The 13,101-nt window shown below is 51.8% G+C and overlaps 1 protein-coding gene across 1 annotated transcript; it reads left to right on the top strand.

The window, feature by feature from the left end:
* The first annotated feature begins 973 nt into the window (after nucleotides 1-973).
* Nucleotides 974-9,964, top strand: Nodal (nodal growth differentiation factor). Its single transcript, XM_052744892.1, has 3 exons — nucleotides 974-4,813; nucleotides 7,920-8,635; nucleotides 9,358-9,964. Exons 1-3 carry the CDS (start codon nucleotides 4,618-4,620, stop codon nucleotides 9,508-9,510), a joined length of 1,065 nt encoding a protein of 354 aa, XP_052600852.1. The 5' UTR covers nucleotides 974-4,617; the 3' UTR covers nucleotides 9,511-9,964.
* Nucleotides 9,965-13,101: the final 3,137 nt, after the last annotated feature.

The following is a 13,101-nucleotide window of genomic DNA, read 5'->3' as shown; positions in this document are numbered from 1 at the left end:
CAGCAAGAGCAGCCTGCTGGAAGCCTCTGCCACCTCAAGAGACTTTGCCCGCCCCCCGCCCCCCAGCAGCTGTGTGACCTCGGAGGTTATCATTCAGGTCAGACTGTCTGGGGAAGTGAGAAAGTGTCACCCTCCGCCTTTCAGGAAACAACCCTGGGACTAACTAATGCCCTTAATTAAGGGAGAAGGGTGGCTTGATGGCTGGCCTGTGTCCTGAAGAGGCTGCAAAGACTTGGGTCCTCTTCCCGAGGAGGAGCGAGAGAATGCTGGAGATGGACAAGCTTTGTCAGACAGTCCAGGGAGAAACCCCAGATCCCCAGGCAGCTGGGGGCCAATACACACAAGAAATGAGCTCTGTCTGCAGCCCCGGTCACATGAGGGCAAGGCTTGGGAAGCCTAAAAAAAACCTTTTACTACAAGACACATGTGCACAACTGTATTAGTCAGGGGTCTCGAGAGTCACAGAACTTATGGAATGAATCTATCTATCTATCTATCTATCTATCTATCTATCTATCTATCTATCATCTATCCATATTTGGGAATATATTTATACGGAAATTTATTGCAATGATTTTTAGCAATAGCTATGGTGAATGAGAAGTCCAAGAATCTAGCAGCTGCTCAGTCCCACGAGGCTGGAATGGATGCACTAGCAAGGCAACAAGGTGAGTGCAAGCAGGTGAAGGAAGAACCCTTCCTTCCTCCATTGTCCTTACATAGGCTTCCAACAGAAGGTGTGGCCTAAACTAAAGGTGTGCCTTCCAGCCTCAAGATCTGGATCAAAGGCATGTTGTCTTCTGGCCTCAAGATCCAGATCACAAAGTGTGCCCTCCATTCCTGGATTATAGTTCATTCCAGATATAATCAAGTTGACAACCAAGAACAGTCATCACACAACTGTTTTTTTTTTTTTTTTTTTTTTTTGACACAGGGTCTCATTTAGTTTAGTTACTACGTAGCTAAAGCTAACTTTGAGCTGCAGATTTTCCTGACTCCATCTCCTGGGATTATCAGTATTGCCTGTGTTTTCTTTTTTTCCCCCCTTTAATTTATTTATTTTTTTAAAATATGGCTGGGGGTGGTAGTGCACAAACTTAGGAGGCAGAGGCAGGTGGATCTCTGTGAGTCTGAGGACAACCTGGTCTGTGTAGTGAGTTCCAGGACAGCCAGGACTACACAGAGAAACCCTCTCTCGAAAAACGAGAGAGAGAGAGAGAGAGAGAGAGAGAGAGAGAGAGAGAGAGAGAGAGAGAGAGAGAGGAAGGGAGGGGGATTTATAAACAACTTTTAAAACATTTCCTTACATATTTATGTGCTAGAGGACAACCTTCAGGTGTCAATCTCCCTTCACTGTATGAGTTACAGGAATCGAACTCAGGTCACCCGGTTAGGCAGCAAGTGCTTGTTCCCACTGAGCCATCTCGCCAGCTCTTTCTTCTCCTTCTCCTCCTTTTCTCACCTCTTTTATGGGAAAGCACCAAGAATTAAAGCATGGATGCGGGGTGACGGGCAGACCTGCCTCTCCTGCTGGCTGTTCCTCGGGTATCTTGGGGCCAGCATATCACCTTCTCCTGGGGAACTTCCACTTCGCCGTACAGTCCTGTCTTGGACATGGGGCAGATAATGAAATCCAAGGAAACTTAGCCGAATGCCCAATGCACACGATTCTCAATAATTAGCCATTGCTGTTATCATTAACTTCAACTCGATTGTTTGTTTGTTTATTTCAAGACAAGGTTTCTCTGCAGCCTTGGCTGTCCTGGAACTCTCTCTTGTAGACCAGGCTGGCCTCTAACTCACAGAAATCCGCCTTCCTCTCCCTCCCGAGTGCTGGGAGTAAAGGCATAGGCCACCACCACCCGGAACTTAACATTCTTATATTTCCTATGTGCCACATAGTGCAAGAGACACAGGATGCCAAGAGCTTAAGAGAAACTTCTAACTTAGCACCGAAGGTAGAAAAACCATAAAATTAGGGGCTGGAGAGATGGCTCAGCCATTAAGAGCACTGACTGCTCTTCCAGAGGACCCGGGTTCAATTCCCAGCAACCACATGGCAGCTCACAACTGTCTGTAACTCCAGTTTCAGGAGACCCGACAAGCTCACACACGCAGGCAAAACGCCAATGCACATAAAATGAAAATAAATTAATTAAAAAGAAAAAGAAAAACCATAAAATCATCTTCTTGACTCTTGGTACATAAATTTACCCTTAGCCACCTGAATCCTAGTAGTCCAGACTCCAGCGGTCACGGGTTCTAGAATTCTCATTTCTTCAGCACCCCTCTGCATTGCCTTACTTGGTTCTCATATTTTTGTTAGTCAGGATCTCACTATGTAGCCTTGCTGGCCTGGCATTCCAGCTGGAACTCACTGAGAGAACTTGCTATGTAGATCAGACTGGCCTCGAACTCACTGAGATCCTCCTACCTCAGAGATATTCCTGCCTCTACCTCTCAGAGTGTTGGGATTAAAAGCACCTCCCCCCATGCCTAGCAATCTGTCATTGTTTAATTTCTATCTGCTAGGATCCAGGTGCTGTCCACCTCTGGGGAGGGGTCTGCTGCAAAGGGCAGGAGCTCCTAACTCCCACCAAGTAACATTGATCAGGAACACCGATACCCATCCCGATGTATAATCCTTTCAACAGGGTTCAGAGCCTTTCAAGCACTTAGTTTTAAGTGCTTAGGAGATCTCTCCAGCTGTTTTATTTGGGACACAGCCTACAAACTGTAACCTGGCCCACCCAGGTTTCCAAAAAGCCTTCAGATAAGAACCACTGGGGAGATTGTTGAATATGCAGATCACCACACCCTCTCTCCCAATTCTAATTCTGAAGTCTAGAGGGAAGTGTGGAGCCCAGGATTTAACAAACAGCCCAGGAGACTGGCATCCGAGGGCAAGTCCAGACATGGTGCTCAGCACTATGGGTCTGCAGCTGGGACTAGAGGGGAAGCTCAGTTCCTATGGGTCCACCTAGCAGGCATGAAGTCATAGGTTCAATCCCACTACCAGGACACCTGCAATGTAAGCTGAGTACTTAGGAGGTGGAGGCAAGAGGATCAAATTTTAAGGTCATCCTCAGCTACAAAACGAGTTCAAGGCTAGCCTGGGCTACAAGAAACCCTGTTGGGGGAAAAGAAAAATGCTTGGGCCAAGCTATGATATTGAGTGGGAGGTCAGGATAAACCAGCTGGTGTGCAGGTCACCAGGACCTGTGGTAGCCTGCAACCTGAGGCTCCTTCTAGCTCCTACAAGATCATGCAGGTCACCAGGACCTGTGGTAGCCTGCAACCTGAGGCTCCTTCCAGCTCCTACAAGATCATGCAGGTCTGCAGGCCCCAGGGAGCCTCCGTTCCCTTTAACATCTGCTCACATCTCAGGCTGTGCAAAGTACCCAGCACATAGTAGGTGTTCAGTAAATGTTAGCCAGCTGCTAATGTGCTAGTTGTAGGCTTGAAAAGGACGGGGTGGGGGTGGGGAGCAGCTAAAGAGAAAGCCAGCAATAGTCGAGGAAAACAGGGGGCGGACTTCGGGACAGGAATTTACATTTCTTTAAAAGGTAATTCCAATCCTGCCTTGCCTTTTGAGAACACAAAGCCTAGGATCTTTCCAATCCCAAAATTCTCTTCTTAAGGACTCCATCCCTATGAAACAATCATTTGTACAGTGTGAAAAAAATGTTCATCCTCTTAACATAAATAACACCCCTTATGAATGTGACATTTTTATTATACTGAGTACCACACAAACAAATACGACTGATTTGAGAGTTCCTTGATTGAGAAAATAAAAGTCGTTTAATTCCGTCTGGGCAGACAAGGTCAGCATCAGGCCTCAGGGAGATGGAGCAGTCGTCTTGAGAGTAACTAAGGGCCCTGCCACTCTTGGCAGGAGATGCAGCCAGCAGGCCCCAGTTTTTCCCCCACTTTTGGAAAACTCTGGTAGCAAGCAGGGAAGGGCCTGTCACCACCCAAAACACCTGGGTGAGCTCTAGCTGGGCCTCCCTCTGCTCCCCAGGAGGGCGCTTTGGTATTTGAAGCTGACATTCGTCACCAAGGCGCTTCCTCTAGATCTCACCTTCGTTCTCCCAAATTCCCCATACCCAGTACCTGCCAAGGAAGGCTGCACCCCAAGCAGGTCTGGTGCTACCCAAGAACAGAGGATCGCCCCCTCCACCCCAGCACTCCCTACGTGATTTTGGATGAGCTGAAAAAGAGAGGATCACCAGGGGTCCAGGAGAGGAAGAGTAAGGAAGCCATTGTTGTGGTTCTGGGCTTGAAACCGGGGCTCCAACACACCTCCAGCTCAGCGGAGCACCATTCACAACAGGTTAACAGCCTGCTGGCTCAGCAGTAAGACTTTCTGAGGTAGAGGTGGCAAGGTGCGGGGGCAGCCCAGACTCAGTCTCTGTATCCAAGCCCCCCACCCCAATTTATCAGTCACATCTCATCACATCACACCTTCCCCCGGCAGGGGCTCCCCTGCCCTGCCCCGCCAGGGGAGTTCTAGGTTCTTAAAGGCCTCTCAGGAGGGAGGAAGGGAGGGGGCGGGGCGGCGGTGGCTGAGATATAAGGGACCCAGGCGCGGTTTGCGGGTCCATCTAGCCCACCATGAGTGCCCACTGCCTCCCTATCCTTCTTCTCCATGCCTGGTGGGCTCTACTCCAGCCGCGCGCCGCGACGGTGGCCGCCTTTCCTCTGTGGACACGGGGTCAGCCCTCGTCACCATCCTCTCTCGCATACATGCTGAGCCTCTACCGAGACCCGCTGCCTCGGGCGGACATCATCCGCAGCCTCCAGGCGCAAGGTAGGCTGCAAGCCTGGCCTCACCAGCACCCAAGGGCGCATGGCCCGGGAGGCGCGCGGTGGCTGCGGCGGGGACTGGGTACCAAGGGGTCATCCAGAGTCTGGTCTTTTTTTTTTTTTTTTTTTTTTTTTCTCGAGACAGGGTTTCTCTGTGTAGTTTTGATGCCTGTCCTGGATCTCCTCGCTCTGTAGACCAGGCTGGCCTCAAACTCACAGAGATCTGCCTGGCTCTGCCTCCCCAGTGCTGGGATTAAAGGCGTGCGCCACCACCGCCCGGCCAGAGTCTGGTCTTAACGATGTTTCCGAGTAGGCAGGCTCAGGGGACAGCGCTGGTGGCCGGGTTGAAGAGGAACCCAGCGCCCCGGGACCACCGCCTTTCGGGTTCTAGCTTAGGTGGCAGAGTGAGGGGGTAGGGCGAGGTCCCGATCGCGCCACTGAGCATCTGGGAGCCTCAGTTTGCCCATCTGTAATTTAGAAATCGTAGGACCTCCTTCATAGACTTATGGAGAGGACTAGGTGACATCACCGCCCCCAGAAACGCTCTGCACGAACCAGACATACACTAAAACAGGCCGTTACTGAGTTTTGTCCCGGCTGCCGCAAATGCCACCAGGAACTAGGGCTCAAGGATCCGCAATTAGGGATCGGGTGCCGGAAGTCCAGAACTCAGGTAGCTCTCGTTGCTGGGCGGTGTCAGGTGTCCTGGGTGACCCCGGGCTCAAAAACCTGTGTGGATGGAGGTGTGCGTGTGTGTAGTTCGCCCAGTGACCTGAGTGTCGCTCACCAGAGTAGACCGACAGGTGGGTGCCCAGGAGAGGGAGTCCAGATTCGGAACTCCTTTCCCGGGCGCAATCCACATCCCGCCGCCTAGGCAGCTTGGCCAGCCCGGGCCTCTGTCCTGCGGGGCCAGACGGCCCTCCGCGGGACCCGGACGCAATCCACATCTGCTAATCCGGTCTGACCCGTCGCCCGCCGGCCCTCGCGACCTGGAGGCGGAGCCCCTAGTCCTTGCCTGCGGCGTCTGGGGTGAGACTGCCGGTGACCCTTTCCTGAAGGGTCATCTAAGGACGAGGGACCAGGGCACCCTGAAGGGCGAGGCAATGGGAAATTGGTGGAGTGCTCCGCCCCTCCGCCTAGGGTGGGACGGAGGCAAAGCGGGAAAAACACACCTTTCCAGTTCACTTCCCTTTTAGAAAGTTCTTGAAGGTTTATGTAAGTGATCTGGGATTCAGGAAAACTACTCGGGTTCATCCAATTCTGTTTTCGCACTTTTTTCGAACTTTTTGTTCGCTTTTGGAAAGTCTAAAGCATTTTAACTATTAGCCAGTGGTATCAACTGCCTCCATTTCAGCGAAAGGCTCTGCCTGGAGGGACTCTAGGGGAGAGCGGCATTCCAGGTCACTTCTTCCCTCATGAGTCAGTATGTAACCTGCCCCGTCATAGCGGTATTGGGGTCTGTCAGCTGGAATCTAAGGGCTTGTCTGTACCTCACTTGTGCGGTTTATGCATGTGCAAAAATGGCAGTACCAGTGGGGGTGGGAAGACAGTTCTTGTAAAGCCTTGGCATACGGGAAGCAGAAAATGGCAAGGAGTTCTGATAGCCCCTTGCCTCCCTGGCTGAGGACTGGGACAAGCAAATGGCCTGAGTTGCAACTTTTCCCTTCAGAATCGGAGGTGGCTAACCGGACTAACGATTCTCGCCAGATCCGCATTCAGCACACAAGTGGGTTTCAGGGTGGCCGAGAGCCCCTGCCTCATGACCGCCCCATTCACACTGACAGCATCGGTTGTGTAATGAGTTCGAGCTACATCTGGAGGACCCTCTCCCCCAGGGAACCCTAGGGGTGGCTTAGGAGGAAGGCGTTTCTTCCTGCCCTGCCCGCACACTGGGCATCACAGTTACTAGCGACTTCGTCTCCATGCACTTCATTCCTAAATCTTCTATGGCACACAACATCACGTCTTTCTACTAAGAAGGCAACAGGGGCCCAGAGAAGGAAAACCACCTGCCCAAAGTCAAAGTGGAACCATGAGGGGAACTCTTCAAGTCATGGCGGCCTCAGGCTGCTGCTCTTAGCAGGAGCACCTGCTCTGAGAGATCATTCGCAGACACTTAAGATCAAAGTTTCGGATCACACCCAGGCTGCTACTACAGGAAGCAGGAGTGACTAGAGGCCCCCACCTAGCTCCCAGGGTCAGTGCTGGCTGGGGAAGAAGAGTCTCCTGATGTTGCTAATGAGGAGGGAAAGTGGAAATTAAATAAAAAAGGCAGCTAGAGATGGGTGGGGAGAAGCCCGCCAGAGGCAGAAGCTGGAAATTTCCTTGGGCAACTCACCTCACCTAAATCCCATTGTTCTCTGACTGCCCAGGGTGTGTTGAAGCTAGCTGGCTAGAACAGGGATTTCAAGCTTACTCCCTTCCTTCCTTTCGTCCCTCCTCCTCCTCCTTTTCCCTGGCCACCCCCGCCCCCACCTGCACCCCACAGTCTCAAGCCCAGGATGGCCCTGAACGCTCAATGAAGTTGAGGATGACCTTGAACTTTTGATTCTCCAATTGTACTCCGGAGGGCAGAGATTGCGGGTTAGCGGCACCACACCCAGTTTACCAGGGCTGGGGATCAAATCCGGGTCTTTGTACTTTCTAGGCAAGTGCTCAAGCAACTGAGCTACATCCCCAGCCCTTTGGTTACTTTTCAAGATAGAATCTTACACAAGCCCTTGTACCTACCTCCAAGGCCTCCATTTTCCTTCATCTCTAAAATGGACTATCTCTGAGTGCACACACACACACATACACGCACACACACACACACACACATACATACATATATGGCAGCTTAACTTGTAGTCCTAGCACTTGAGAGACTGAGACAGAGGATGGCCCAGAGTTCCAGGCCAGTCTAGGATAAATATCAGGTTCCAAGACTGACTGCCTGAGTTAGTATGAAACTCCATCTCAGAAAAAAACAAAATAAATAAAACCGATTCCATGGTTTTGCAAGCCGACAGGGGTGGGTGAGGGCCAGAGATGGGTGACAGACAGCCTACCCAGCTTGTGGTTGACAGAACTCCCTCTTACCCCGTTTCCTTCCCTGACTTCTCCCCCAGATGTGGAAGTGAGTGGGCAGAACTGGACCTTCGCTTTTGACTTCTCTTTTCTGAGCCAAGAAGAGGATCTGGCATGGGCGGAGCTCCGGTTGCAAGTGCCGGGCCCTGTGGACCTCCCCACCGAGGGCCCACTCACCATTGAAATTTTCCACCAGGCAAAGCTGGACCCAGAGCAGGACCCAAGCGACTGCCTGGAGCGAGTTCGGATGGAGCGGTTCACGATCACCCGGTCTCAGGTGACTTTTTCCTCAGATAGCACTGTCCTGGAGGTGACCAGGCCACTCTCCAAGTGGCTAAAGGACCCCAGGGCACTGGAGAAGCAGATATCCAGTCTGAAAGGAAAGTGCTGGCGTCAGCCCCACATCCCACCCGTCTCTGTCACCAGCGCCAACGTGCTCATGCTCTACTCCAACCGGCCTCAGGAGCAGAGGCAGCTGGGTGGCGCCACTTTGCTCTGGGAAGCTGAAAGTTCCTGGCGGGCCCAGGAGGGACAGCTGTCTGAAGAGAGGGGCCGATGGGCCAGAAGGCACCGGAGACATCACTTGCCAGACAGAAGTCAGCTGTGTAGGAGGGTCAAGTTCCAGGTGGACTTCAACCTGATTGGCTGGGGTTCCTGGATCATCTACCCCAAACAGTACAACGCCTATCGCTGTGAGGGCGAGTGTCCTAACCCTGTGGGGGAGGAGTTTCACCCTACCAACCACGCCTACATCCAGGTACGATGCCCGATGCCCGGAATGGAACAGGTTGCTAGACAGGGGATGGGGCTCAAGGTCTGCCATGAGACAACTGGGTGTGGTCACTAAAGCACCTCCAAACGTTTGCTCCTGTGAGGATGCAGAGATGGCTTGGGGTTACCCCCCCCCACACACACACACATGCACGAACCAAGCTAACCTCAAACTCATTACATGGCCCAGGATGGCCTCGAACTCCTGATCCCCTAGCCTTGACTCCCCTAGTGCTGGGAGTACAGGTATACACCACCACGCCCAGTTATTACAATATGGGGGATCAAACCCAGGACCTCGTGCATGCTAGGCAAACACTCTACCAACTAAGCTGCGTCCTCAGCTTTTCCTTGTTCCTATAATTAGGTGATGGGAATAGAAGGATCTCTGCTCCTTCAGCTCTGACATTCTGGGGAAGGACGTTCAAAATTGGACTTTGGGACTAAACGAGCCTTCCTACTCCTGCTCATTGCTTGTGTGACAATAAGCTGCTGCTTCTCCAAAGCCTGTCTGTTTCAAGGCCAGCAGCATATTTCACAGGCATGGAGTGGGGGTTCATGAGTTGGTTGCACACGCAGCATTCTATTATTTATGAAAAGAATTTTCTAGTTTGGTACCAGATGCTGATTTTTCACTTTAGTCAGAAATACTAAGTCTGCCTTTGCCCCAGTGGTCCGAACTGACTGACCCTCCTTCCTGTCTTCCAGAGCCTGCTGAAACGCTACCAGCCCCACCGGGTCCCTTCCACATGCTGTGCCCCTGTGAAGACCAAGCCACTGAGCATGCTCTATGTGGACAATGGTAGGGTGCTCCTGGAGCACCACAAGGACATGATTGTGGAGGAGTGTGGGTGCCTCTGACAGAGCCAGGGGAGTGCTGAATCAGCTTGCCCTCCACAATGCTGAACTCCGGGGAGACCCCATAGTGTCTATCGGGGAGCAGAAATGGAAGGGCTCTGCCAGCCAGAGCGGAAGAGGAAGGCCTGCCCCCTGTGCATACGGGGCTCTGAGACCTGCCAGGCCAGAGGCTACTGCAGGGAGGCAGGAATGGGGGCTGGCTGGGCTCCCTGGAAATAGGGGTTATGAACTGAGCGAGTGCTTTTTAAACTTTGAAGCCCTTGAAATGGTGTGCAAAGGCTGGGGTATATATATGTATTTATTTTTGAGGCCATCTGTAGCTTTCCTGTATTCTTAAAAGCGGTCTGTGACCCACTGTCCCTCCCTAAAGATCAGTATAATTTTATTAGATTAAAACTAGCCATTTGAGCCGGGCGGTGGTGGCGCACGCCTTTAATCCCAGCACTCGGGAGGCAGAGCCAGGCGGATCTCTGTGAGTTCGAGGCCAGCCTGGGCTACCAAGTGAGTTCCAGGAGAGGCACAAAGCTACACAGAGAAACCCTGTCTCGAAAAACCAAAAAAAAAAAAAAAAAAAAAAAAAAACAAAAAAAAAAAAACTAGCCATTTGGCTCTCCCTGCTTCAAGCTGGGCTGGGGAACCCCACAACTTTCTGGCTGGGGCTAATGTAGTGGCCTTCCTCAGCGGCTCCCTGATCTCTGCTAATGAATTGCCTAAACAATAAAGCCACTGTCCAGCTCTCCCAGGGCCAGCGGGTGCCTTTGACCAGAGAGGTGGGCACTTGTCCAAGAGGGCCTGGCCAAGGTGGACTATATAGAAGCCAGAGCCATCAGATGTCTGCTTGGCAGACATAACCCAAGTCTATTAAAAGTCAGTAACAATTCACTTCAGGCTTTCAAGGTGTGTTTTGGGGTCCTGAGGTTCCAATCCAGCAGGGGATGGGGGTTGTGGTCATAGCTTTCGCAGGGAGGCTGTGTGATGTGGGAGAACATTCACTGCCTGGCCTCTTCTTGTGAAAAGAAGCGGCGGAGCCGGATTCATTTGTAGGAAGTACTCCTGAGGGCTAGGGAGTGATTGTGATTCAGTGGCAGCTACTTGCTTAGTATATGAAAGACTCAGGGCTAAACCCCCGCATAACAAAGCTGGGCCTGGTGGAGCACACCTTTATAGTGCAAAGGCAAGAAGAGCTCTGTGAACTCAAAGCCAGCCTGGTCTACAGGTGAGCTCCAGGACAGTCAGACTCCACAGGGAGCCCCTGTCTCAAAAACAATTAAAGCCAGCATGAAAGGGAGGACCATGGGTCTCCAACTAGACTGTCCTCTGGGCCTTCTCCCTTCTCTGCGCCTTTAAGCCTTAAAGTATAAGACTTGCTAAGCACTTGGGGGGGGGGGCGGCGCTAACTCCTGATTCTGCATAGCACAAGGAAGCTCAGCTTTCTCTCTTTTCTTTCCTTTTTTTTTTTTTTTTTAAAGATTCATTAATTTATTATGTATACAGTATTCTGTCTGCATGTGTCCCTGCAGGCCAGAAGAGGGCACCAGATCTCATTACAGATGGTTCTGAGCCACCATGTGGTTGCTAGGAATTGAACTCAGGAGCTCTGGAAGAGCAGTCCGTGCTCTTAACCACTGAGCCATCTCTCCAGCCCCCTTCCTTTCTTATGTATACAACATTCTGCCTCCAAGTAGTATGCCTGCATGCCACAAGAGGGCACCAGATCTCATAGATGGTGTGAGCCACCATGTGGTTGCTGGGAATTGAACTCAGGACCTCTGAAAGAGCAGTCGGTGCTCTTAACCTCTGAGCCCTCTCTCCAGCTCCTGAAGCTCAGCTATCTAAAGAAAGTTCTATCACAACCCCCGGCCCCAAACAAAAACAAACAAACAAAACCTTCAATCCCAGCCCTGGGGAGGCAGACACAGGCGAATCTCTGAGTTCCAGACCAGCCTGGTCTACAAAGTGAGTTCCAGGATAGCCAGGGCTATTACACAGAAAAATCCAGTCGGGGGTGAGGGAATGCGTGTGGGAGTGGGGAGTAAATTCCACCACTAAAATATCTGAGCAGCTGCTTGTTCTTTTGGCTGGGGGATGGGGCTTTGGGGGACACACAAGTCCACAGGAGCTCTCCCCTCCCCCTTGCTCCCCGGGATGCCCATCCACTTTGCTCCAGCTTTGGCTCAATCAAGGCAGTTAGACTGGTCCAAGCAGGGACTGGGTTGGCGACAACCTAGCCTGGGCTCGACAAAGCTGAAGGCCCAGGACTCAGCAGCAGAGATGGGTCTAAGCAAGCTCCAAGCTGAGCAGTTCAGTCACCAGGGTTCTGCGCTGGGGTTTGAGTCGGGATCTTGCTTTTTAGCCCCGACAGGCCTCAAACTCAAGGCAATCCTCCTGCTTCAGATTCTCAAATGTTAGGATCACTCACCTCTACCACCATGCCAAGCCAAATTTTACTTTCGAAAACAGCCTTATGAGGTCCACTTGTCCCAACTGCTTTCCTAAGTGTTACCCCAGAAAGGCCACACGGACGTCACAGCAGTGCTGAGAGATTGAGGGCACCTGGATGGCACCTAGAGGACTAGGCTAACCCAGCTTAGACCAAAGGCTTCATCTCCAGGACACAAGCCCACCATGGAGCTGAAGTTCTTGGAATGAAGTGGCGTCTTGGGGCTTTAGGAAGCAGGTGCCTGTCGTTCTTACACAGCCAGACAGCAGGGCCAGCAGAGCCAAAGGCCAAGCTATTTGTGGCTCCAGCTTGTGGGAGTGTTTACAGTTGGCTGTTTGTGAAGTTGTGACAACGCTCCCTGGTGACATGTCCTGCCTATGTCAAACTAGGGATGTGGGCACAAAGTGATCAACTACATGTACTGGTCATGCCCGTCATGTTAGCTGCAGGACCACTGTGCTGCCCTGGCTGGGGGTATCTGGGTACCAGTGTCTAACAACAGCTCTGGATCTGGTCCATGGGTTGGCAGGATGCCTTGGACTGCCTGCCTCTGAGAACTGTCCTGAATGTGAGGCTTTAATAGTTATTTGCTCTCAAGGCAAAGGTCTGGTGTTCCACAACTGCAAAGCAGAAACAGTTGCTACCTACCTACCTACACACACACACCACACCCCCGTCACTTGACAAGCAGGTGGGTCTGGCAGTAGCAGAGATAGGACAGTATGGAGAAGAGGGGCACACAGCTGTGACCCTCTGCACCACAACCTGAGTTTATCTCCACCTTAAGAATCCTTTCACAGCAGGAAGATCCCATCCCTCCATCCCCAGGAAAGGCTCTGCAGGTTATCCCAGCTCCAATGTCCCTTTAGCCCTAGGTCCATACAGTTGCATCTGCTCTAACCCACACCTGCACGAGGGTCTCCACAGGCTGGTGAATCAAACACAGCTGAGCTTCCTGTTGTTTTGAGAGGGTCCCACAGTATAGCCCATGCTGGTCTGGAACTCAACAGTAATCCTGCCTCAGCCTAGCAAGTGACGTGTACCACCTGAGTTCTTTTACAAGAACTGGCTGTACCAGCATTAGGCACAGATTGTTCTGGTCTTACAACCACCTATAAAATGATTTCTTCACCCTGATAAGAGATCGGAGGTTG

The sequence above is a fragment of the Peromyscus californicus genome, unplaced genomic scaffold, assembly GCF_007827085.1.
Source record: "Peromyscus californicus insignis strain IS unplaced genomic scaffold, ASM782708v3 Scaffold_19__1_contigs__length_69161282, whole genome shotgun sequence".
NCBI lineage: Eukaryota > Metazoa > Chordata > Mammalia > Rodentia > Cricetidae > Peromyscus > Peromyscus californicus.
The sequence above is the reverse complement of the archived record's forward strand: the minus strand, read 5'-3'. Positions and strand labels throughout refer to the sequence as shown.